A 22,904-nucleotide genomic window follows, 5' to 3' on the forward strand; every position below is an offset into this window, starting at 1 on the left:
CCCCTCGTTATCAGACTCCTTCCACTATCAGTCACCAAGCCCGTGATCAGCTCCTGGTCCCATGTACCTGACGTCATAATACCACCGCTAAGGTCAACTCCTGCCCGGTATCGATAATACTTGGGCCCACTTCAAAAGATGCAACGCTGGCCTCATCCTCCCGCTGCTGGACCGTCCAGCCACAATCAGGAACGAACTAGTTTACCCCAGGCGCGACCAAGAATGCAACCAGTATGCACTCAGGAATGCTTTTTTCAGAATGCATCACTGCTGTGCTGATTAATTGCCCTCTCATTGCACTGCGTTTTATTGCACGTGGGAAAGTATCGTAGGGCGAGCGGCGATTGGCAGCTGGCCGGATAGAAAGGAACTCCGGGGTGAGGAGTCCCCAGTAGCAACAAACCCAACATCCGGAGTTCCTGTTCCGGATCAGGGATCTGTTAGAGCCATGGACAAGGGGACAGTAACGGAGGGGCGATAATAATCATTAGCTAATAGGATGATTTTAAGGAAACGGCGAGATTCCATAAATGTGCCGTTTAATGTCAATTAGATCCTCAAGTACAGGGTTACCATGGTGATACTATGGGGCGCTGCGTTGCGCGCGTGCTTGTGCGTACGCTGCGCGCACGTGAGCGGTGCCGTTGAATTTGCACAAACAACGCGCACACGCACATACACACGTACACGGAGGCACATATCAGGTGGTGTTCAATAAATTTTTGAGTGAATGTTAATTAGACACCCGGGCACATGGTTGACAACGCTCTGCGCTGTTGGCAATGGAACGGGCGTCGGGTTAGGGTCACCACAGCATAAGGTGGCGGAGGACGACGGCGTGTTTTGGCCGATGTCGGGAGCCCTGTTTGATGAGCTGTTATCCTTTCGGGAAGTGTAGCTGAGTGGCGTTTCACTATCAGTATCAGTCACCTTGAACTACCCAAGCAAACCGAGCGCGAGCCAGTGATTCGCAGTTTTTAATTTTCGTCAGTTTGAAGAGCTCCTGTCACGGGAAGTGGCTGTTTGTGTGTTTGAAAGCTGTTCGAAAGCGTGTGAAAGCGACGGGGATTGTCCAACATTTGAGTCGCACTTGAGAAGGGTGTAGTAAAAGGTAGAGTAAACATGTTCGAAATGCTATCACTTTCACGGGCACGATGGCTGATTGTTGTGTGATGAGAACGTTTCGAAAAAAAAACCCGACGGCTTGTTAGCTCTATTACGCACCGGGAGATGATTCTACTTCCCGCATCGGATCGGTTTCACTAGACCCCGTTCGAGTGCAGCGTAAAGCGGAAGGACTTTGGTGCAATAAAAACGCGGCCGCGTGGTGTCCGTTTGCAGGCCGTTCGGGGTTCATCTTCCATGCTGCCACTTGTTGGACGGGTCACTGTAAATGTGTGTGTGTGTGTGTCACATGAATGAACTGAGCTGCCGTTCTAAGGAGCGCTGCTTAATAAACAGCCTTCAACGGTCGTGCGGTGGTTCCAAAACATGTTTCCTATTCGGTCGGTCGTTGGCACGCATGCAGGCACGCACGGACGCACGGTAGCACGGTGGTGTTATGGAGATTTATGATGATGAAACACGACACGGAGACAAGTGTCCGTTAAACGGGCACATTTGCTGCACTGTGAAAGATGACTTAATTTTTATGGAGCTAGGTGTTGTAGGTGCATGTGTTTGAGCCGGGAAAGGTATGCCGGGCATTGGAACGATAATAGAAAAGTGAGTGAAATTTAAAAAGTAGGCAAAACTACGCCGTGACTGTCATACACCGCGGACTAGGATTTCTCTTCTTAGGGGTCAATTTTCTCAGGATTAGCAGGATCGACCGGTCGATCCTAGAACCGGTATATTCTTTCTGGGTGGGTTCTTAGTACGATACGTATTCTGGAGCGCATCTAATAATTCGTACTAGGTTCATCGCAACAGTCGGAGCATCGTTACTCTGGCTCCGATTCCCTTGCAAATCAAAACCAGAGTTATGTCCGGAGCTGTCCGGAGCCATCCGTTGCCGTCTGGTGCTAACAATGATGCTCTTTCTGAAGAGTGCCTAGTAGGTTCGTGTCGTTCCTCAATCTGAACCTCAATCGAACTGAAGTTCAAAATTATGATCCTAGTAGATTCGGTCGGATCGAATGAAACAGTCGAAACGGGCCGGGAAGATTTGATCGTTTAGAACGATTTAACCTTTCGTATTAGTCAGTTCGATGGAATCCGCTCCCACTCCCAAAACGGCTCGTTCAATTTAATTAGCATATCATATATTTTACCTACCCGTTCTGTTCCTCTTGCAAAACGAATCTAGTTCCATTCCGTTCCCTACTTTTCACCATTGAGCATCCGAGCCGTTGAGGTGTTACCTATCCTACTCCTCCAATTAGATAACCCTAAATTGACTTGAATGCAATCGAAGTGTGGAAAAAAACTTACTCAACAGGTTGTAATATTCTTCAAAATTCGGATATCCCTCACATTAATTGCACAAACACTGCTAATCGACTTACTATAAAAGTTAAAATAAAACTTATAATTTAGAATTGAAATCATTTGCAACATGCACTTGTGTGATATGTTCATTGAGCAAACCAGCTGTTTGTCGAGCAAGTGTTCAACGGCCGATGAACGTTGGCGGGTCGTCGAGTGCACGTGGTGATCGATCCATTTCAATCTATTTCTGTCGTTTTGCTAACTGGAAACCATACAGTTTATTACATATTTATTTCCTCAAAACATTTCAATCAAGTTACATCAACTATAAGTTGTTTTTTTGCAAATTATTTCCCAAACATTTGCACACGGTTAAAAACGGCTGAATTTTTCAAACGTTTCATCGAGTTTTGCTTTCGTCGATTTCTCAATGTCACCGTATTTTGACAGATAGCCACAACAAAAAAAAACGCCACTTTGACAGTCGCTAGTCGTTTTTATCAGGCACAATTGCAAAGTAGAATCACCATCAGCGCTAGTTGCTTTTCTCGCTGGCAAATTAATTAGTGTACGGTGTGTAAAAAGCAGCAAAATCCCTAGCCCAGAAGCATATTTTACTTGTCGTGTGTTTGTGAAGAAATTGCTCTCTTCAATTGCACGACCACCGTACTGTGTGGTATCATCTAGATCCGTGCCGTGCATCGTATACGGGAAGGGCGGGTTCACCGAGCTCGCTGCAACTTGTGTGTGAAAGCGAGTGTGTTTTTGTTTTTCCATCGCGTTATCATCTGCCCCGTCCGGTTCCGCATCATTCCGGCGTGGTGAACAGGGGGTTGAACAGGGGGTCTAAAAAAGGCAATCGAGACCGCCACGGTAGCACACTTCCGGTGTTCTGGACCAAATCGCAAACATCATTAGCGGTGAGCGATAGAGTGAAGAGGGGAAGCAAAAAGTGACTTGAGGGGAAAGAAAAACAAGACAAGAGCCCCCTGACCGCGAACGTCATTCCGACACTGGGCCACCAAACATCATCATCATCGTCGTCCAACGCCATCACCACCACTACTGTAAGCGCGCGCTCCCCATCATAATTGGTGGCGTACAAAGAGAGGCTTGTTTTGTCCCCCCACCCGCGGTGTTTGTCACATCCCTCGGCGGCAGGCGCATAAACTGTTTGCGTAGCAGCTTCCACCCAGTAGTAGTGCAGGCAGGCAGAGGCGTCAGGCGGGTTTTTGCGAATTTCCCCCTTTTTGCGTACGGTTGTCTGGATGGCGGCCGAAATCAAGCCTGCACCGCGGAGTGCGAATGACCGCTTCAGCACCACCAAAAAGCCGGAACTGCTCAGCAAGCTCGAGGGAAGCAACGATGACGTGAACGCGGCCGTACTGATTCCGGGCGAGGACGGCGTTATCAGTGTTTGTGATGGCAAGTAAGTGGCCCATAATTGAATTTTGTCCCCAAGCGTCTCGTCGCGTTGCGGTGGCCGTGCCGTCCATTTCCATCCCAATCGATCGTACCGATCCGGGAGCATGTGCGTGTGTTTGTGTGAGTGGTATGTGCCACGACGCAAATGTGAGAACGTACGAATGAGAAAGAAGGAAACGGAGGAAACGCGAGGCCACCGCTCAAATTGTTCCGGCTCATTGATTTTACACCATCATTGGCGCGATTGTCTCTCGTTCTCGTGGCAGCAGCAGCAGTATACTCCATTTCCTTTTTCCCTTTCCTTCTAGAACGATACGGGTGTGGCAGAAGCGCGACTCGGGCCAGTACTGGCCCTCGATCTGTCAGTACATGCCGTCGGGCTGCACGTCCCTGTGCTACACGCCGGAAACGCGAACGCTCTTCATCGGGCAGGAGAATGGCACGATATCGCAGTTCACGCTGTCGGACGACTGCAACCGGCTGACGCCGATCCGGGAGTATCTGGCGCACCAGGCCCGCATCACCAGCGTCACGTTCGCCAAACACACCGGCTGGATCCTGTCGGTCGGGAAGGACAAGTTCTTCGCCTACCACAGCACCGAAACGGGCGAGCGGATCGGTTGCTACACGTTCGAAGCGATGTGTACTGCGATGCAGTAAGTGGGCTTTTTTGTTGTTGTTGAGATCGGCTCGTGCAGTAAAGGCTCTGTATTAACAATTGCTTCTTTTTTTGTGCTTCCCTCCTTTGCGCGCAGATACGACGCCTTATCAAAGTATGTGTTTGTGGGAGATTACAGTGGGCAAATAACGATGCTGAAGTTGAGCGGCACCGGTGCCACGCTGGTCACCACGATGAAGGGCCACTCTGGCTCGGTCCGCTCGCTGTACTGGGCCGAGGGGCCCCAGCTGCTGTTCAGTGGCTCCCAGGACCAGTCCGTGATCGTGTGGGACGTCGGTGGCAAGCGGGGAACTACCTACGAGCTGCATGGGCATAAGTAAGCGGAACAGAATTTGTGGGCCCTTTTCTGTTTTTTAAGCAAAATAATAATAATTTACTTTTTATTTCTTTTATATCAGCAACAAAGTATCGTCCCTGTCGTACGCAACGAACACGCAGCAGCTAATCTCGGCCGGCGAGGATTCGGTGATTGTGTTCTGGGAAATGAACGCGATGCGCAAGGTGACGCCCGACTGGGTCGAGTCCGACACGTGCCAGCTGTGTACGCGGGCGTTCTTCTGGAATCTGCGCGCCATGATCGACCAGAAGCAGATCGGCATACGGCAGCACCACTGTCGCTACTGTGGCAAGGCGGTGTGCGACAAGTGCTCGACGAATCGCATCAACATCCCGATCATGGGGTTCGAGTTCGATGTGCGCGTGTGCGACCAGTGCCACCAGCGGCTGAAGAGCGAAGAGTAAGTAGTGTGCGGTTGTGGTGCTTTCTAGCAAAATCAACATCTTACATTCTTTGTTCCCATTGTGTTGCTTTCCCGCTCATCCCTCTAGGCGACCCTCGCTGGCCACGTTCCACGATGCGAAGCACAGTATCGTCGGGATGGATTTGGACGAGCCGCGGAAAAGATTGCTGACCGTCGGGCAGGATCGTATCATCAAGATTTGGGACCTCTCCTCGATCTGGGGTTAGTAGTGGCGATTGGCGGGCGAAAACACGCGCGGCTCCGGTAACGTCTAACGAAGGACCACGCCGCGGAAAAATTCAAAACAACGGCAAAAAGGCGCCACTAGCAGCGCAGTGGGTTCGTCGGTGGCGGGACCGAAATGATGCATTTTACGGCGGCGATACAGCAGCGTACGTAATATGAGCGTCATTTATTTATTACTATTTTCCTTCAAATTTCCCTCCTGTCCTCCCAGAACTGTTATGTAGTCCAATGTTAGTCTATCCTTTTCCCCTCCGGGCATCGGCCTAATCGGTGGTTCCTATTGCCTTTATTCATTTGGAAAGGTAAGAGGAAGGGGTTAATTTTTCGTTCTGAGTTTAAATGTTACAGTGGCAATATTTCTATTCCTTTATCATACTTCGTTAAACCCGTTTTGTTGCTTTATGTTGAAGAAAGTAGGTTAAGCTGAGGCAGCGAGACAGAAAGAGAAAGAAGGTACGTTTGCAAATGGTTTCCTTTGTTACGATCGGTGTTACAAGATTGAGATTGAGACAATGAAGGTTTAAAATAGATCGCGAGGCAATCGAATAAGCAACTTGACGTTGACCAGGGCCTTTTTCTTCCTTCTATTCATTCCCTTTTTTCGGTAAATTATACAAAAAAAACAACAATATAAAGAAAAAAAAACCCCCCGGGGGCAATGGGGGCAGTCCTGTTTAATAAGAAAGCGTGAACCGTGTAAACGCCAAGCCATTAGGGACGCGAGAGGTGGTACGGGAGGCGTTGCGCGTCTTTGCGACGGACCAAAAACCAACGAATCAAAACCGCAGCTAGGGTGTTAACTGGTGGGGGGCTGGATTTCCTTCACCGCGGAAGGATTTACGAGCGCCGATAGGTTAGGGGAATGTACGCGCGTGGGCAAATAATGTAAGAAAACAAAGCTCTAGTAAAAAAAAAAACAAAATTAAACATCGGTATTTGCATAATTGAAATGACAAACAAACGACATAACGATGGGACAAAATCAACCACACACTAACCAGAACACACGCGTAGGACTATAAAACGAGAGGAGGTGTATCAAATAGTGTCAGGTGCTTTTAATGTTTCCTGTATTGTGTAGACAATGTGGTATGGGTTGAGGGGAAAAGAAAAATCACGCAAAACCACCCTCTCCTCACAGTCCACACTTATTTGTGGCCACTCACCGTCAACCATAGATGGCTCGGGAGCGATAGAGACTCGTCGCAAGGACTCATATGACGGTAACAAAAACTGAATTGAAAACAAGTAGAGTGGGGACAAGGGACGAGAAGTGGTAAAGCTGCAGCGTACGAAAGCGGGGCGAATAATCGAAAGCAAACAAAAAAAAAACTGTACATTATAATCGTAATAATAATAATGATTCGCAAATAGAAGAGATATATTGTTAAATTTAATAATAAAAACTAATCAACTAAATAAACAACACAAACACTCGAACCAATTCGGCAGAACAACACCATCTCCCTTTGTTGTCCACGCTTTACTATTTATTGTGAAAGTTGCTGCGAATGTCGATTAAATCGCGCACGTCAGAGCGGCGGTCCTCGGTGCTAGCGGGTTCGTTTAAGCGCTCTAGCAATACTTGAATACTTTTAACTAAACTTTCCTTCTCTCCTCGATCGTTGAACATGTCCAGCTTTATCCAATACGGTTCATCGGTAGTTGCTTGCATTAGCTTTCCGTCGGATTTAGTCGCCGTTTGTTCGGCTTTACCATCCTGCGGGTTTGCGATGGTTTGCTGGAGCTGGCCATCTTTCGCTAGCCGGTGCTTTACCCGCTGAAGCTTTTCTTCAAGCTGATTAATTAAAACCGAGAGAGGGTAATCGTCTTCCTGAGCGGATGTTTTATGTTGAGGCAGCTCTAACAAATCGTTATTCGGTTCTGCCGATACAGATGAGGTTGCTGGAAGCGACTGTTTGATCGACGATGGATGATCGTAGGCTTTAGTTTCAATCTCAAACGATGAGGGTGCTGTTGCGTGCTGATAGGACGAAAATTTACCATAAAAAGGTCCCTTTTGCCACTTGTAGTAATTGCCACCTTTTGAGTACACCGTATGGCCAAATGACGAATGGCTGCTGTGTGAGGTCCATTGCTTATGGTGCGTCACAATTCCAACCGGTGAGGATACATGCTGATTGTTGAAGTATGGAAGCTTTCCTGCAGTTAGAAATGGTAAAGGTTACAAACAGGTAATTTGTGTAGCAATTATCTCATTTACCAGCACAAATTGGTGATGTGTAAATTGTCACCAGACCAGTAATTACTAAAATAGCGATTTTCATCTTGTCGCTGGTGGCAAGTTACGGCGACGTTGTTCACTTGACGCTTGAAGCTTGAAAGCCTCCTTATAGACTGATGAGTGCAATGAAGCTTCTCTTTAGTTTTATTATATGAGTACGATATTACGGGTAGAAGAAGGTTGTTTTTTACCCAAGACATACCAGACCAGCTCAAGGTGAAGAAAACGATACAGTAGGTAGAATTCAAAGCTCGTATCCACCCATACTTAAGTATCCCATGGACCTTATCCACAAAAAAGCTTTAATTGTTGTTGAAGAAAATTTGTTTTATTGTTTGTCCCAGGTGCAGTTTACCGATACAATCATCATTATTTCGTCTTATGATGAGTGACTGCCAGCTTCTCCAGCAGAAGGTGCGGCTTCTTCGTTTCCACCGGACGATGCGTGGTTGTGGTCGTCGTGGTGGTGGTTGTTTTCGGTGTTGTGGTGTACTTCTTCATCTTGTGCGGACACGGTGTAGCCGAGCCGGCATGGTAATGCGGAGGATAGTGCGGTTCGTGCTCCGGCCCGGGCCAGGGGAAGCTGGTGATCGGTGTCCATGCCGGTCCGTGGCCCCAGGAGTGATACTTGACTGGCTGGACGTACTCTTCGGTTGGTAGCACATCATAGTTTGGAAGGTATTGTGGTGGCGGTGGTGGTGGTGGCGGAGGTCCTGCTGGCACTAGATGATTGTTGTAGTGGTATGATCCTGGAGATGAGAAAAATAAAAAGGTGAATATTATTTAATAATAAAATCCCAGAATGGAAGTTCTTTTGCTCGCGTTAACTTACCACCACTGATCAGAGACATGCAGTGTCCCATTAGAATGATTGCAACGCACAGAGTCTTCATCGTCTCGCTGTTTGTTTTGACGCTGAACTCGTTTCGATATATCTTTTTTGTGTGAAAGATGACACTTGACTGACTTAACTTGGTTCGGTAATGTTCATATTTATACAGAAAATTTGGAGAGACAGGTAGTTGAGGAAATATGTTGAAACCTCTAGCTTTACCAGTATTCTTTTACCTCGGAGGCAATTTTTTGGACTAGGGTATCGCACAGGTAAATGCGTTTTTGCTGATCGCTATCCTTGTCTCCCGTTCTATATGGAACATTTTGTTTTCAAAAGATCATTTTGCAGCAGAAGTTTTTCGCCAGGTCTGGCCCACGAGCTTATTATCTTACGGTACATGGTTTTTGGAATGTACCTGCACCAAGCGCAGAAGTATATCGTTAAGAGTAAAAAATATTTTATTTTTGGTGGACATTTTTTGTGCCTCAAAAGTATACAAATCAATTTCATATAACTGATTTGCTTTTTATGTAATTTGAATGATTAATCAATTCACGGCTAAACAGCATTGACTGACAGACCTATAGACAATAAAACAAATTATTTGTTCACAAAATTTTGAATTCATCTGTGTGGTTCTTGTTGACAAACTATTGTTTTAGTTGGCAACCAAAATGAATCTCTAACTAAATCATAATCTTGCAGAACATCTATGTTATTCTATCTTTTGGTTCTAGAACCTTTAAATTCATGGTGAGAGCTCCCTTCATCTTATTGGCCCACTTATACCTGGATTCCAACAGCTGTCTGAATGTTTCCGCAAAAATATTCTTTATGATATTCCTTAAAAAAGCTAATAAGAGTTAATAAAATGCACTAGAATTAAAATATAGCAAATATTTAGCTTTTGTGTACGTATTAAACGATAAATAATTACAGTGACTTAATGAACTGATGGGCCACTCGCTATTCATTTGCATTCTTTGTCAAAGGCAAGTATGCTGTCTAGTTGCAATGCTAAACTTAAAATGTTGATGCCATTCGCTAGATAATCTTTCTGATAAAAAATTGGGTATTTTTTGTTCAAATGGACGATGGTCATACTTTGTTTGTTGTATTCTGGCCAAAATGGGCAAAAGGATCATAATTAGCAGATTAACAATTGATGGTACATCAATGATTAAATTGGCAAAAGAGCCAAATTTAAGGTTCAATGTTCACGACTACTATTCAAATCACTCCTTCTACTATTTAAATCAATTTTAATATGATTCATTTTGATTGCTTTTGAATTTGTATATCTTAGAAATGATCAAACTATAGCTTTAACAGCTAGTTAAACATTAATTTGTGTATTTGAACTGTAAAATAACTTTCTCGAGCCGTATTCCGTATTGCTTTATTTGTCCCAATGCACAGTGGGCAACGGTCATACAAACGCCGGGATGAAAATCAATTCCTCGTGCTATTGCAGTTTTTTTTCATTCAATACCATTGCTCTTACTATACAGGGCAGTCCTACACTAAAATCGTCAAGAGAGCAAAAAAAAACCTTAATAAATATCGCTCACAACATTACATTATTGTGTAGTCCTTAACAGCATCAACAATTATTGTTACGAATTTAAACAAGGGCGGAATAAGTTCCTTACTAAAAACGATTTTTTAAGTATTACGCGCTAAAAATCGCCGCTTTTTCCGAAAAGCAGATTTTTCCATGGTTAGTTTTGAAAAGAGCTGATTCCTATCTTACGATCTTTTTCAAACTGTTTTTCTCGGTTCAGCTTTGTTTATTATGCCTGTTTGTTTCAAATGCCCGTTTATGACTGGTAGTTCGATACTTGTGGTGTATGGCTCATACAACAACACGTCAAAATCGCTCGCGCTATTTTCAAGAAAAAGTTTAATAATTTTCGGGGTCGCAGATGGTCGCAGCTAATTTCAACGTCAAAACGTAGGAAAAATGTTGATCTTTCCTATGATATACGACACACGAGTGAAATCGAGTCGAATCATAAAAAAAATCACTCTCCAAAATGAAAATATCCAAAAATTCGGCAGTGAAGTTTGGTTTTCATTCATTATTGAACTTTAAAAACAAGTTTTTGCAAACTATTCAGACATAACATCAAAGTATGACAAAAAACCTTTCCAATGACACATTAATTATCAAAATCTAACCATCATATACTTAAATATGATGGTTTATGTTCGGTCGAAAAATAGCTCAAATTTGGGACAAAAAACACAAAGTTTACACTTTGATGGCCTGTATCTCAGTAAGTTTAAGATAAAAACGTGAAATATTTTGGTTTCAACTAAGTTTAAGTATCTATTTTAAGAAAATGATTATGGTGTTAACCTGCGATGAAGTTGGTTTTTCGATTTTTATACAGGCGTTTGCCCAATGTGCAATGGTCTGTTTATTTATGAGAGATTTATGGGGTTGTCATTGCTTGGGTTGGCTTGCAAATGACTGCGAATTAGTTGAGTGTATCATCAATTGTGCGAGCCACTGTTTATAAAATAAATATATTAGAATGTTTTCTGCCTGAAAAATAGCCCACATTATAGATGATTTTTTATAAATTCATAATTTTATAACGGACAAATAGTATATCACAATGAAGGAAACGCTTTAAGTGTATTTTCTCATATTCCCTCTGTTGTATGAAAAATGTGTCTAAGCATGACAATGAAAGTGGTTGCGAGAGGTGATCATTGATTGAAAATTAAACTTGTCTATAGGGACTGCCTATCGTTTGATCCATAAAATGTAAAATTTTACATTGATAAAAACTTATAAAACGATTCATAGAGACTTATAAAAATGATTTATAGATCATTTGGATATAAATTTGTTATATATTTTTGGGACGGGGGTATTCGATAGGACTTCAGGCAGTTCGAAAAAACTTATTCAAAATCTATCCCTTTAATAATTCTTCTTCTTCTTCTTTTATTTGACGTAACGTCCTGCGTGGACATGCCGTTGTATATAGGCTTACGAGACTTAATTCATTACCACGTAGCCGAATAGTCAATCCTTGCTACGGTGGGGACGGTCCATTCTGGGCTTGAACCCATGACGGGCATGTTATTGAGTCGTTCGAGTTGACGACTGTACCACGGGATCGCCCCGTTAATAATTAATAACCATTTAATAAGCCAAAATGAGCACTTCTTCTTAGCATCTTCTTTCACTGATCTTCCTGCGCTTTGGTCTTAGATCAATTTATTTACATGAACGACGACTCCTGCATGACTGGCGGCAGTAGAAGAACCGGTTTTTATCAATAAAAAAAAACGTTCCAAATCAAACCAACCTTAGATCCTACCAAAAGAAGACAAAATCAACAAAAAAATACATCCAATAATTTTGTAAAACAAAACAAGCTTTATATGCTTAAAGTTATTTATTTAAAACTGCTCCCCTTACATCGATCGCATCCAGAACATCCACTTCATCTTCATCATGCTCACGCTCGTCCGACTCCTGCAGCGGTAACGCCACAATCTTACCCAGATCCAACCCTTCGAACCACATTTGCACATTTTCCGTCAAGCTTCTGCCCTTATCGAACGGACCGGCATCCATTTCCCTATGCTCGACCTCAAGCTCCGCTGCCGGTTTGTTATCGTCCAGCAGTATTTTCCCCAAATCATGATACTCCTCAAGGATCGATGTCAAGGTTGTTACTTCCGTTTGGTCATCAATAGATTGTTTGTTCTCCTCCAACCTTTTGACATCTTCGCCAATTTGAAGGTTAGAATTGTTCACCTTTTCCTCATCGCGATCCTGATCGGCATCCTCGAAAGCCAATGTCCTGCTGCCAAACAGCTGCAGCTTCAGCTCTTGCAGCTTGTGCTCGATCTGTAGGATTGTCATCCTCAGCTGCCCAACATTGGCGTTGTGGAATTCCTCCGGCTCGATGTACGTCACGGAAGCGGTTTGATGTTTGTGATGCTTGTGGTGTTTTTTATGCTTGTGGTGCAGATGTCTTCCTTCCGGGGCAGCAGCACCATCATCGGCATCGTGTTGGGCAGCCGGTGTCGTCGTTGACTCAATTTGCCGTGACTCAACCGCAACAACGCTGTTCGTTTGGGTAGGCAGTGGCGCAACTTCCAATGGCGCAAGCGGGACCGGTTGCCAGGGCAGTGTGTACCACGCGGAAGGGTAGGGAGCTACATCATACTCTTCGATCGGTAGAACATCATAGTTTGGCCAATAGTTGGCGGTTGGAGCTGTATCTTGAAGAGGCTTTGGTGGCGATTGATTACTGTAGTAGACGAGCTTTCCTGTTCATGGGAGACCGAGAGAGAGGTAGATGTATAAGTAAAATAACTCTATATTTTGATTAATTTTATAAAATCCACCTCACCTGCATTGACCACTGCCAGCAAACATCCAGCGCACAAAAGCGTGATTGAAGAGAGCGCCATTTAAATGTCTTTTCTGGACTTTTGTGTGCCTAAACGAACATCCCATCCACCAGCAAGATAGGGAACGACTGCCTAGGGCACTGAAGCAAACAAAGCATTTTTATAACAAAACTTGATGTCGTTAGAACCACTTTGTAGCTAATTTGTGGGACATTACTAATATCACTACCCACAGGTTCCTCGAGGTAAAAAGCTAAATTCAAGGGCAGCATTTCAGATCCAAGAGGTAAAAGAGGACATTTTCGATGAAATAAATGAAACAATTTATTTGGCAAAACAAGGTAACATGTACAGCAGTATATAAATAATGGTACAGCTACAGTAGCCGCTTACGAAGAGTGTTTGAATTCAAACGTACATTGTATAATGAGCACACCGATGACGGTCACCGTGGCTCATTGAGCTTGGCTAGCAAGACTTAAGCACTAAGAATCTATTTATCCTAGGGCAGGGCGTTTGTGTGTGTGATTGGTGAAGAGTATTTGCATTTCCTTTCCACTCCAGGCATGGCCCAGTCTAGCGTTACAGCGTTGAACGTCAAAGACAAGCTCCACCCTCGTCGCTAGCACGATTCCGGCGGTGTACAGTACCGGGGACAGTAGTAGGACGCCCGCGGCACACACAGCTCCCCATTGAACACGTACCCGTCGGAGCAGCTCAGCACACTTTGCTTGCCATCGATGCAGAAGAAGTACTGCTCGCACCCGCTATCATAATCCGCAAAGAAGCCACCCTTCGCACAGACCGGCTCGTGGCAGTGGCGCACGATGCAGTTCTCGCTGGCGGCCGCATCCACATCGTCCGCGCCCGCCGCCGGGCAGGTGTAACCGTCCGGCGGGACACAGCTACGCCCGTCGAAGATTTTGCTGCCCCGGCAGGTAAGCGTCTGAAGCTTCTCGCCCCGCTGGCAGAAGTAGTACTGGCGACACTGGGTGTCCCGGTCCTGGTAGTACCCGTCGGGCCGTCCAGCACAGGGCGTATCCGGCTCGTCACACACGCCCTGCACGATGGTCCCGGCGATGCATTTGCCCTGGGCGTAAATTTGTCCCGGCTCGCACAGGTACGAGATCTTGTGCCCGTTCGTGCAGAGATGGTACGCACGGCAGCCGGCGCGCTCATCCTTGTAATAGCCATTAGGTTTGCCCTGGCAGGAGTTAACGTCCTCTACCGGGCACTGGTAGGCACTGGCGCCCTGGGCGACACAGTTTTCCCCATCGAACAGGTAGCCGTACGGGCAGCGAAAGCTCGTCCTCGCCCCGTTGTGACAGTGGAAGTACGCCCGGCACGGGCTCAGCGACACGTCGTCATCCATGGCGGTAAGGTCCTGATAGTAGCCGGACGCTCGCTGTACGCAGTCGGGAGAGTACGGGATGCGATGGCAGCCGGTGTCCAGCGCGGACTCGATGCAGGCACTCTCCGCCGGATCGTAGTGGAACCCGTTCGGGCAGGAGTGCTGCTCGACCGTCCGTTGGCCCTGGCAGCGCACGTAGTAAGCGCAGCCTTTGCGTGGATCCACATGGTAGCCGTCGTGCCGCTGGTGGCAGATATCACCGGGCGGATCGAGCCGAGGACAGTGGTACAGAAAAGTGGGCACACACTGCTGCCCGTTGAACACTGTCATCGGGGGGCAGTCGTGTCGGCTGACCAGCCGGCGGGATTGACATTTCACGTACGCTCGACAGTCGTGCGAAGTGGCGGCAAGATGAAGCCCGTCCGGAAGATAGCTACAACCATTCTCATCGGCCAGCTGCTGGGGTTGGTAGGAGGTACGACAGTTTGATCCCTGGTTGGACAGACGACAACGTTGGGTGCGTTCGTCGAATCGATAGCCCGGTGGACACTCCAGCACATCCACAACCTGATCGTTGCGGCAGTGAAGATACTTCTTGCAATTGGCACCATCTCCGGGCAGGACGTGATTTCCATCCGACAGCCCGTAACAGCGCGCATCAGCCTCGTACCGGATGGTGGCGGCCGTCGTTTCTGGGCTTTCGCAAACAGCGACCGAATCTTCCGGGGCACACGCGCTAGTTGCGGAATCAAACAGCATCCCGAGCGGGCACGGACTTTCAATGGTTGTGATTTTGCCTCCACGGCATCGATACGCTCGCCGACAGCCCTGGGACGTGTCGGCGTACAGTCCGTTCGTTTTACCGATGCAGACCGCTTCGTAGCATGTTCCTGGGAGGTGAGATTTAACAGCATTATTTAACCGTTGGACCGTTGGTGAAAACTTACTTACCCTCCGTGCGAACGCAGCGTTGCTGGTAAAAGTCAAACATTGCACCATCGGTACAGCTGTACTGGATCGGTTGGTTCTGGTAGCAGCGGTAGTAGGCGGTGCAGCGCGATCCCGGGATGGAGTAGAAATAGCTGTCACTGTGCGTACACATCACCTCCAGCGAAGAAGCTGCTGTAGGGAAGAAACCGGGGAATGGAAATGAGCAAAGGGAATACAAATATAATGGCACGGGTTTGAGGGCCATGTCGTCATCGAAATTGGGTTTCGTGCTGTTGATGTGCGCGACGCTTTAAACCGGACCTTACTGGTTTTTTGAGATTCGGAATGGATATCTTCTTCTGACGTCAATGAGCTGTGTGAGCTTTTGAATGTGCTTTGGGGCGATGCGAAAATCCCCAAACCACTTGTACCTAGTTCTATTTTGGGGTTAAGTGGATTTGAAGTGAGCAGTTTGCTTTCAATTTCATCGTCATAGCAACAGAGTGTCGAATGATCCAAGCAACCATTGGGATATTGCGATGATAGATCTCAGAGCAGTTTCTGCGCAGTTGTCACCACATTTCCTTCGCGAACGCAGTCTGCTGAACTTAACTTTAACTCAAGATGAAGAAACGCTTTATCTGGTTCTATCTTACGCTCATATTTGCATGCCATTATGCACTGGATCAACGCACGGAGTCTCCCTACGAAACGATTATCAACATCGAGGAGCGGTACCCAGATTTTCACATCTTTGAACCGCCCGGAGTGTTGGACGTCACGGATAGTACGGATATGAGCGAGGAGGATCTGTTTGCCTACCAAGAGTGGTTTACGACGCCTCCGAATTTCGCTGAAATGGAGACGACAGCTAACAACCCCACTGATGGTAAGCCAGAGGAAGATACGTCAGCTTACATCCCGGAAGAGCATTTGTACTCGGGAGAGTTCGCACCAAGGCTCAAGATTACGTATACGCCTTATTCGGCACTGCTGTACCAGGAGGATGAGTTTGGGTTGGAGCTACTGTGTCCCGGCTACTGGTTGCAAAGGGATGTGCTGCTTATTCGTCTCGAATGTTGGCTCAAAAATGTCGCGTAAGTCGTTCGTAGTGAAAGGTATTGTTGATTGTCGTTTCATTAAATTCGTTCATTGGTTTGGTAGTCTAGATGTGACTGATACCGTTACGGATGTAGTGCTGAACAAGGAACTGAATCTTGCAGCGATTCGTCTACAACCGCAATCCTGTTCTCAAGAAGCTGAACTTCATTTGGCAAACGTTCGGAATACGATGCCCATTTCGTTGGATGACTGTTCTTTATACGTTCTTGAGGAGGATTATGCGTTATTTGAGGTAAATTCAAGTGTTTTCTAATTGTACAGTTAAATGATTCTATTGTCATGTCTTGCCTATGTCAGATGTATTCCTGGACCACCCGTCCATTGCCGTTCAAACGTGCCCAGGTACTGTGCCCCATCGATCACCTCTGCCTCCGAACGCGTCCCTCAGCACCGCACGGTGAGGACTATGCGCTGCTTTGCGATCATTCGCTCGTTGGGATGCTAACTGCGGATCGCACCAAGTACGAGCGAGTGTTTGGCAAACTTACGCTCGTGGATTTAACGGTGGCAGAACCATGGATCAATCGAATACTGAAGATATTCCAGGTTGAAGATGAGCTGCACCAGCAACTCCTATCCGACTCTCGCTTTCTTTAACACGCACAGTACGGCTTAAAAACTTGCTTGTGCTTTTCTTTGGCGCATCGGAAACGTAAAACTCTTTGGATTCTTGACATAAATCATGCATCGTGAGGCACGTGAGTGAATTTGTTACCAAATGCGATTGAATTTTAACTGATCCTGTCCGCCACGCAACCCGTTCTCCTTCCCTACCTCGTTAAGAACGATTATGTGCTGTGAATTTCTAATTTTTTGCACGATCATCAACGCGAGCGCGACCTCACACGTTTGACAGCCACTACGGTGGGCTCGGTATCGTCTTCAAATACCTCCTTCTTCTCCGCCCTCCCTCCCTCCCTCCCTCCCTCCCCGTGGTAGAACCACATTATGCAGAGCATGTGTGAACCGAGCAGGAACTCCGGTTCCGCTTTAATTCCCCATTTCGATACATTTATTCTGCAGCTCATCCCGGATTCGCTAACAGGTCGTTAAATTTTATGAATGATTGTACGGCAGCAGCGCAGCAAGCGAACCGCCGAATGGCGATCAGTTTCAGTATCGATTGGACCATAAATCAGCCGATTAGTGTGGCTGAATTTGTGGGTGTGTGTGTGTGTGTGTGTGTGTGTTTTAGTTTTGGGGTGTTTCGTTTTCATTGCGGGCCTGCTTTCGTTTGATGCGAACGTGAGATTCTTGGCTTGGAGCTGCAAACAAAAAAGTGGAGCTGATTATGTATGTAAGACGAGTGGTCCATCACAATCAGGTGGTTGGAGGTTTGATAAGGTTTGAAGAAAAGTTGTGACATTATTTAAATGTTTTCATTAAAATGATGCAATTTGGAGCATGGCAATAGTCGAAATGACATTAGTTGTATTGAAATGATAGAATATTACTCAGAGAATTGTTTGATTTATAAATGTATAGTCTAATCTCGATGGAATGAGATAACAAAATTTTAATAATTTATCGTATGTTCATAAAAAATCAAAGTATAAGTTACAAAGCTTAATTGATGAACAAACAAGAACAACAAGTTAGATATTGTTAAAACGGCTTAATAAATTGTTGTAACATTTTGCAATTATATATCTTAAGAGGGACCTAACTAAATTAGTTTCAACCTTGTGTGATGTAATAATCACAGAGTCATGTTTAGCATTATTATTTTCATGTTTAAATTTGATCATTTCTACTGATACTAGCAGATCATATAAATATTTAACAACTTTTCGTCCAACCCAACGCAAGCCTGCGAACTGAATCCTTCTTTGGGCGCCCAATTTTCAATAACTTCCAAAGAATATGACACGAAAAGCAAAGCAAAGTCTTAAAGTGTCGTAGATAAGCATGGTTTAACGCCCCGGATCTGCATTGGACAGAAATAGCTGCCTGCTCCTCCACTCTCTTATACTCTCTCTCTCTCTGTCTCCTCCATCCCGTCCCCGTTCGCATTCCGTCAAGATGGGCTTACCTCTGGCAAGGACGGTCGTTGCTATCGCTGCGGCGGTCGTTATGAGTTTGCATAAATTTACGTTCCTCCGTGCGCCATCACCACCACCACCACCACCACCGCGCTCGTAGCTCCACATCCTTCCACCGTGGCGCTTTTGGCTTCGTGCTCAACGCCAGCCGGTCTGTCGGCGTTCGATGCCGTAGATTGAGATGTTCCCGGGAAGCAAAGCTGTTCTGCTGCTTCGGTTGCGTCTGCTGTGCTGCGCTTCCGTTAACGGATTTAGCGAGCGAAGTTTGAATTCACAGTGTGCGAGCGCGCGTGCGATTGCGTACCCCCCCGAGGGCACGTAGGGTTTGGATAATTTGATTGTGTTGCGCCCTGCCCACACACTGGCTAATCGGCAAAGGTTACAGCTTAATTAGCTCGTGCCTGGTGGCTGATGCCCCGGGCGGGTATGTGCTGAGAACGGTGTGGCTCTCTATAATTGAAGCTGTAGGGAGAGAAAGAGAGACGAATAAATAAACAAATGCAGTTGATAGACGGGAGCGATTTGAGCTACACACGCGGTGCGTGGCGCGCCACGTATCCGCACGTGACTTGATCGGCGCGGTGATTGACTCGATTATTGGCGTATCGGAATGCTAGCTAGAGTGTGTGTGTGTGTGCGTGTTAAGGCTGTTGATTCTACTCTCCATCGCCAGCATGCATGCACAACAAGCGAGCCCATAATGATGCCGGTGAGATAGGTTCGTGCCTTAACCGTGCGCACAAGTCACCGCTTGTGAAGACGCTTGTGAATCTGTGAAAGCACAAAACCAGTTCGCGAAGGCGGATCTAGATTCAACGTTACGTGGCTCGGACACCTTTCCACATCTTCATTCTCCGTTCACCCTCGCTCCCTCCCTTCACGGGCGTTAATCCGATGGTTAATGTCGCTTTGAATGGGCGAAGTTTACGAGATGTCTCCTATAACTGTGCACTAAAAAACCACTAATCCCCCTTTTTAAATGTGATGCAGAAGATGCAGGCATGGGGACGCTTCTTGCGTGGGGCACTGTAGCGCGTTAGCACGAGTAGCGGGCAGTTAGCACGCTCGGGGAGTCTCAGCGCCGACTCCGTCGCAGCTGGACACGGAGCCGATCATTGTTGTTATTGTGCCTCGCCTTTAATATGTCAAGGTCTACGCGGTGGATGGCACGCTTACGCGGCCGCACACTGTATCGATCTGGTAGTCTCTGTCGATTAAAAAGTTGAAGGTCGGCTGTTTAAGTGCGTACCGGTAAGCGTTACCGGAACTGAAGGAATGTTTCGGCCGGCGTGTACACTTGGTCGCTTTCTTACTGCGTGTATAGGGGTTCGTCGCTTACCGACGCATTGATGTCTTCCGATCCGATTGTGTGAAGAACGATCCGAATTTTGTTTGGAATAAATATTTAAATTAACACATTTTAAGGTTCAATGAACGGGGGAGAAGCCTTTTTAAAGATAACTATGTTTATTTAGTTATTTTGCAATATATTTTTTTAATTAAATGTTTTAGGATTTTATTTAAATTTTCGATTAATTTAAGCACTCATATACACATGCTAGCACAAATTATCATCTAAGATTATTTTTTGAAAGCTTTCTTAAGCATCTTAATAGCACTAACTGTAATCTATCATAATGTCAGATTAATGCTTTGAGTACAACCTATTAACAGGATTGCACAATGTTGCTTGCTTTCCCAGATAAGCATCGGTAATTGTAACGATTGATTTAAAAATAAACACTAGTCTCTTATTGTTTTATTTGTCTTTTCGCCAACTGGTCGTTGCCGTTCAGTGTTTAGTGTTAAAGGGAACGAACAACACACAGACGGCAATACAGCAAACGCACACTAATGCTTTAACTGACCGGAACTAATGCTGTGCCGGCTGTGCGGTGAGTTCGCGTGCACACGGGGCGTTGTTTTGAGTTGCTTATCACAATGATCAATATTTTCTTACGCACACACAATGCACGATCAGAGCTCGGGCAAACCGTTGCAGTAAAGGTCGGCTTGGTTGTGTTCATTATTTAAAGGTTATCGGCAGTTGGTTCACTCACTTGCTCGTTTTTCGTTTCGTTTGTTTGCTGTGCTTAATGCTCTTTTTTGGTGGCAAAATACAACTTGCACCAGATTGCACGCTACCGGAATCAATAAACACACTTTTCCTCTCTAGCAACTACACACAAACATACACACAAGCAGTATCTCTATTGAGCGCACAAATTACCCTTTCTGCCCCGTACCGATGATCGCGGGTTTTTGCGCGTAATTCTAAGCCACTGAGCGCGAACCCCTAGCGCGAACGCGGGGATGAGTTTGATCTACCGGCCACCAACGGAATGAAGGCAGAGTCGCCAGTGAGTCTCGCATTTATACGTCGATGTTGGGAAGCAAAAACAACAACCCTCCATAACACCGAGCACGAGAGAAACCTGAACGCACACGATGTGCGTGTGTGTGTGTCTGTGGCGATCATTGAGACGATCGATCGTGCATGGATCAAGCGCGGATGACGAGATGTCCGAACGTGTACGCGTACGGACGGTGCGAGATTTTGGGGGTGTTTGCCGGTGGGTGGGTTGGCTTCTTTTTCTTCTCCTTTCCTCTTTGCTCGTCTGTTTAACCAGTTCTGGAAGAGTGGAGATTTTAGACGGTTTCAGCCGGAGATCTAAGAATCGAAAGTGCTGGAGGGTGGAGCGGGAGATGCTCGCTAATTTGCACAATTTCAGGATGTTCTCTCGTTACATGGTCCGGTTTATGGTCAAATTCGGTGTCTGCTAGTAGTGGTGGGAAAAGTATTGATTTGGATTGGTACAAATGGTGTGTGTTGCTTGAATATTTTATTATTTAAATTCAATAGAAAGTAATTTTATAACAATATTTATCAAGCTCAATCTTGTTGGTCTTTATTTAAGGACAGTTTAATCATATAAAATATAATTCAAAAGCTCACAATTTTAAACAATCAAACTTTTTAGACAAATCACACGGTGGATCGGTATATGCAGATTATTTTGAACACGTGAAATCGGATACTCTTGTATCATACCGACACACACACGCACTGGTGGCAAGAAATCAAGAGGACACACAAAAAAGCGAATTATATTCATTCAACATTTTACACTTCATTGTGTGTGTGTGTGTGTGTGTGTGTATGTGTGAACATGATTCGGGGTTTTTGCTCGTAAAACACTGAGTTCATCTTTTATTTATACAAAACTAATGCAATCAGAGCACCGCTGTTGGCACCAATGCAGTTCACACGGGCTGTGGTTGAAAATGAAAATGATCATGCGCCTCCATTGCCGAGTGGAGTGCTAAATTTAGCTCGCCCACCTCCCCCCAAGCAAATGACTCGCATACGATCCGGTTTTTACGTTCATTTTTAAACTCCGGATTGCAATTTATGCACTTTTGGGTGTGCAGAGTGAATAACTCAATGAAGCAATGTTGTGCATTTAACTTCATTCAGGAGGTATAAATTAGCATACTAATCATCTATGGCTGTATGTCTTTCTTCTTGCGTTTTTTGGCCTGCACCATCCAGCTATACATTGACACGTATTTTGGCGCTGTTTTGTCTGCTAGATTCGTTGGCTGGTTTTGCGCTGTCAGTGTCTTTTCCCGCCGACAACTCTGTGAAACGATCGCGGTACGAATCAAACGATGAATCACCTTGTTTGCTCTTTTTGTTCTGTGTCTTGTTTTTTTGTTTGCGCGTCTTTCGTTCTTCTTCGTGTCTTTCTCTTTCTCCCAAAAAAAAAAACAAATTATGCTGACAAATTTGCGGCCTCACTTGTTCAACGGTATCGATTACTGCATGTTACTGCTAGCGGATCTGGGCTCTTTTTGGTAGCTTTTTTAATGGCTATGTAAATGATCACAAAATCCTAGCGCAAGAAAGGTTTGTGCCGCTATGTGTTGGGGTGTGTGTGTGTGTGTGTGTTAGCAAACTGGCTACCGGTTTTAGCAGCGTCTCACTTTCACGCATAAAAGGCAGCCGGTTAAAGGCGTGCGCCTAATTTATTGCAATTGTTTTACTACCTCATTAAAAGATAAACGCGAGGGGGATAAACGTATCCCGCCAGGACAGGACAGCTTATCCGGGAGCAACGACGGTTTGATTCACGTATTTAGAAAGATCATAAAACGATAGATTCTGATTTAAAATTCTGCGTTAAGTTTAACGTACGGTTTACTGTACCGGCTGGCCGGCGGATGAGATCATCCCGCAGGGGCCGTGAAAGTCCGGGAGAGAAACATAGTTCGATGCCTAGAAGCAGCGATATGTGAAACGTTCGACGAAAGATGATCCTTTTGGGATGGTGTACATTAATAACCGATCAGCAGCGGTATGATCGGTGGGTGATGATTAACAGGGACCTTTTTGCTTGAAAATGACTCATTCCAAGTACAAAAAAAAACATTAAATCATGTTTTATATCCTTAAATATTTGAAAATGTAGCAAG

The 22,904-nt window shown here is 45.6% G+C and overlaps 3 protein-coding genes across 5 annotated transcripts; 2 read left to right on the top strand and 1 right to left on the bottom strand.

Moving 5' to 3' along the window:
• Positions 1-2,902: 2,902 nt before the first annotated feature.
• On the top strand, positions 2,903-6,982 carry LOC120956920 (WD repeat and FYVE domain-containing protein 2). Its single transcript, XM_040378740.2, has 5 exons — positions 2,903-3,859; positions 4,164-4,511; positions 4,611-4,850; positions 4,933-5,271; positions 5,363-6,982. Exons 1-5 carry the CDS (start codon positions 3,699-3,701, stop codon positions 5,499-5,501), a joined length of 1,227 nt encoding a protein of 408 aa, XP_040234674.1. The 5' UTR covers positions 2,903-3,698; the 3' UTR covers positions 5,502-6,982.
• Positions 6,983-13,282: 6,300 nt separating this feature from the next.
• LOC120958818 (uncharacterized) lies at positions 13,283-21,220 on the bottom strand. Of its 3 annotated transcripts, none has more exons than XM_040381847.2 (4): positions 20,489-21,220; positions 18,419-18,890; positions 15,286-15,453; positions 13,283-15,224 (listed from the first exon to the last, which is right to left on the bottom strand). In XM_040381847.2, the coding sequence occupies exons 2-4, from the start codon at positions 18,534-18,536 to the stop codon at positions 13,606-13,608; spliced, it is 1,905 nt and encodes a 634-aa protein (XP_040237781.2). In that variant the 5' UTR covers positions 18,537-18,890; positions 20,489-21,220; the 3' UTR covers positions 13,283-13,605. The 3 variants fall into 3 exon arrangements, with proteins under 3 accessions (XP_040237781.2, XP_040237780.2, XP_040237779.2); XM_040381846.2 differs by having other exon boundaries at positions 15,286-15,456; positions 20,659-21,219; XM_040381845.2 differs by having other exon boundaries at positions 15,286-15,456; positions 20,489-21,219.
• Positions 15,489-17,105, top strand: LOC120958819 (uncharacterized). The gene is made up of 3 exons (XM_040381848.2): positions 15,489-16,361; positions 16,429-16,618; positions 16,684-17,105. Exons 1-3 carry the CDS (start codon positions 15,889-15,891, stop codon positions 16,981-16,983), a joined length of 963 nt encoding a protein of 320 aa, XP_040237782.2. The 5' UTR covers positions 15,489-15,888; the 3' UTR covers positions 16,984-17,105.
• Positions 21,221-22,904: the final 1,684 nt, after the last annotated feature.

This window comes from Anopheles coluzzii, chromosome 3, assembly GCF_943734685.1.
Source record: "Anopheles coluzzii chromosome 3, AcolN3, whole genome shotgun sequence".
Classification (NCBI taxonomy): domain Eukaryota; kingdom Metazoa; phylum Arthropoda; class Insecta; order Diptera; family Culicidae; genus Anopheles; species Anopheles coluzzii.

Excerpts from the sequence above, each read along its gene's own strand:
- LOC120958818 (XM_040381846.2), bottom strand. The coding sequence starts at position 18,536 with ATGTGGAGCTACGAGCGCGGTGGTGGTGGTGGTGGTGGTGATGGCGCA. Across the intron at positions 15,457-18,418 it reads AACGACCGTCCTTGCCAGAG|CAGCTTCTTCGCTGGAGGTG; the intron begins GTAAGCCCATCT and ends TCTTCCCTACAG. Across the intron at positions 15,225-15,285 it reads ACGCTGCGTTCGCACGGAGG|GAACATGCTACGAAGCGGTC; the intron begins GTAAGTAAGTTT and ends CTCACCTCCCAG.
- LOC120958819 (XM_040381848.2), top strand. The coding sequence starts at position 15,889 with ATGAAGAAACGCTTTATCTGGTTCTATCTTACGCTCATATTTGCATGC. Across the intron at positions 16,362-16,428 it reads TGTTGGCTCAAAAATGTCGC|TCTAGATGTGACTGATACCG; the intron begins GTAAGTCGTTCG and ends TTGGTTTGGTAG. Across the intron at positions 16,619-16,683 it reads AGGATTATGCGTTATTTGAG|ATGTATTCCTGGACCACCCG; the intron begins GTAAATTCAAGT and ends TGCCTATGTCAG.
- LOC120956920 (XM_040378740.2), top strand. The coding sequence starts at position 3,699 with ATGGCGGCCGAAATCAAGCCTGCACCGCGGAGTGCGAATGACCGCTTC. Across the intron at positions 3,860-4,163 it reads ATCAGTGTTTGTGATGGCAA|AACGATACGGGTGTGGCAGA; the intron begins GTAAGTGGCCCA and ends CTTTCCTTCTAG. Across the intron at positions 4,851-4,932 it reads TACGAGCTGCATGGGCATAA|CAACAAAGTATCGTCCCTGT; the intron begins GTAAGCGGAACA and ends CTTTTATATCAG.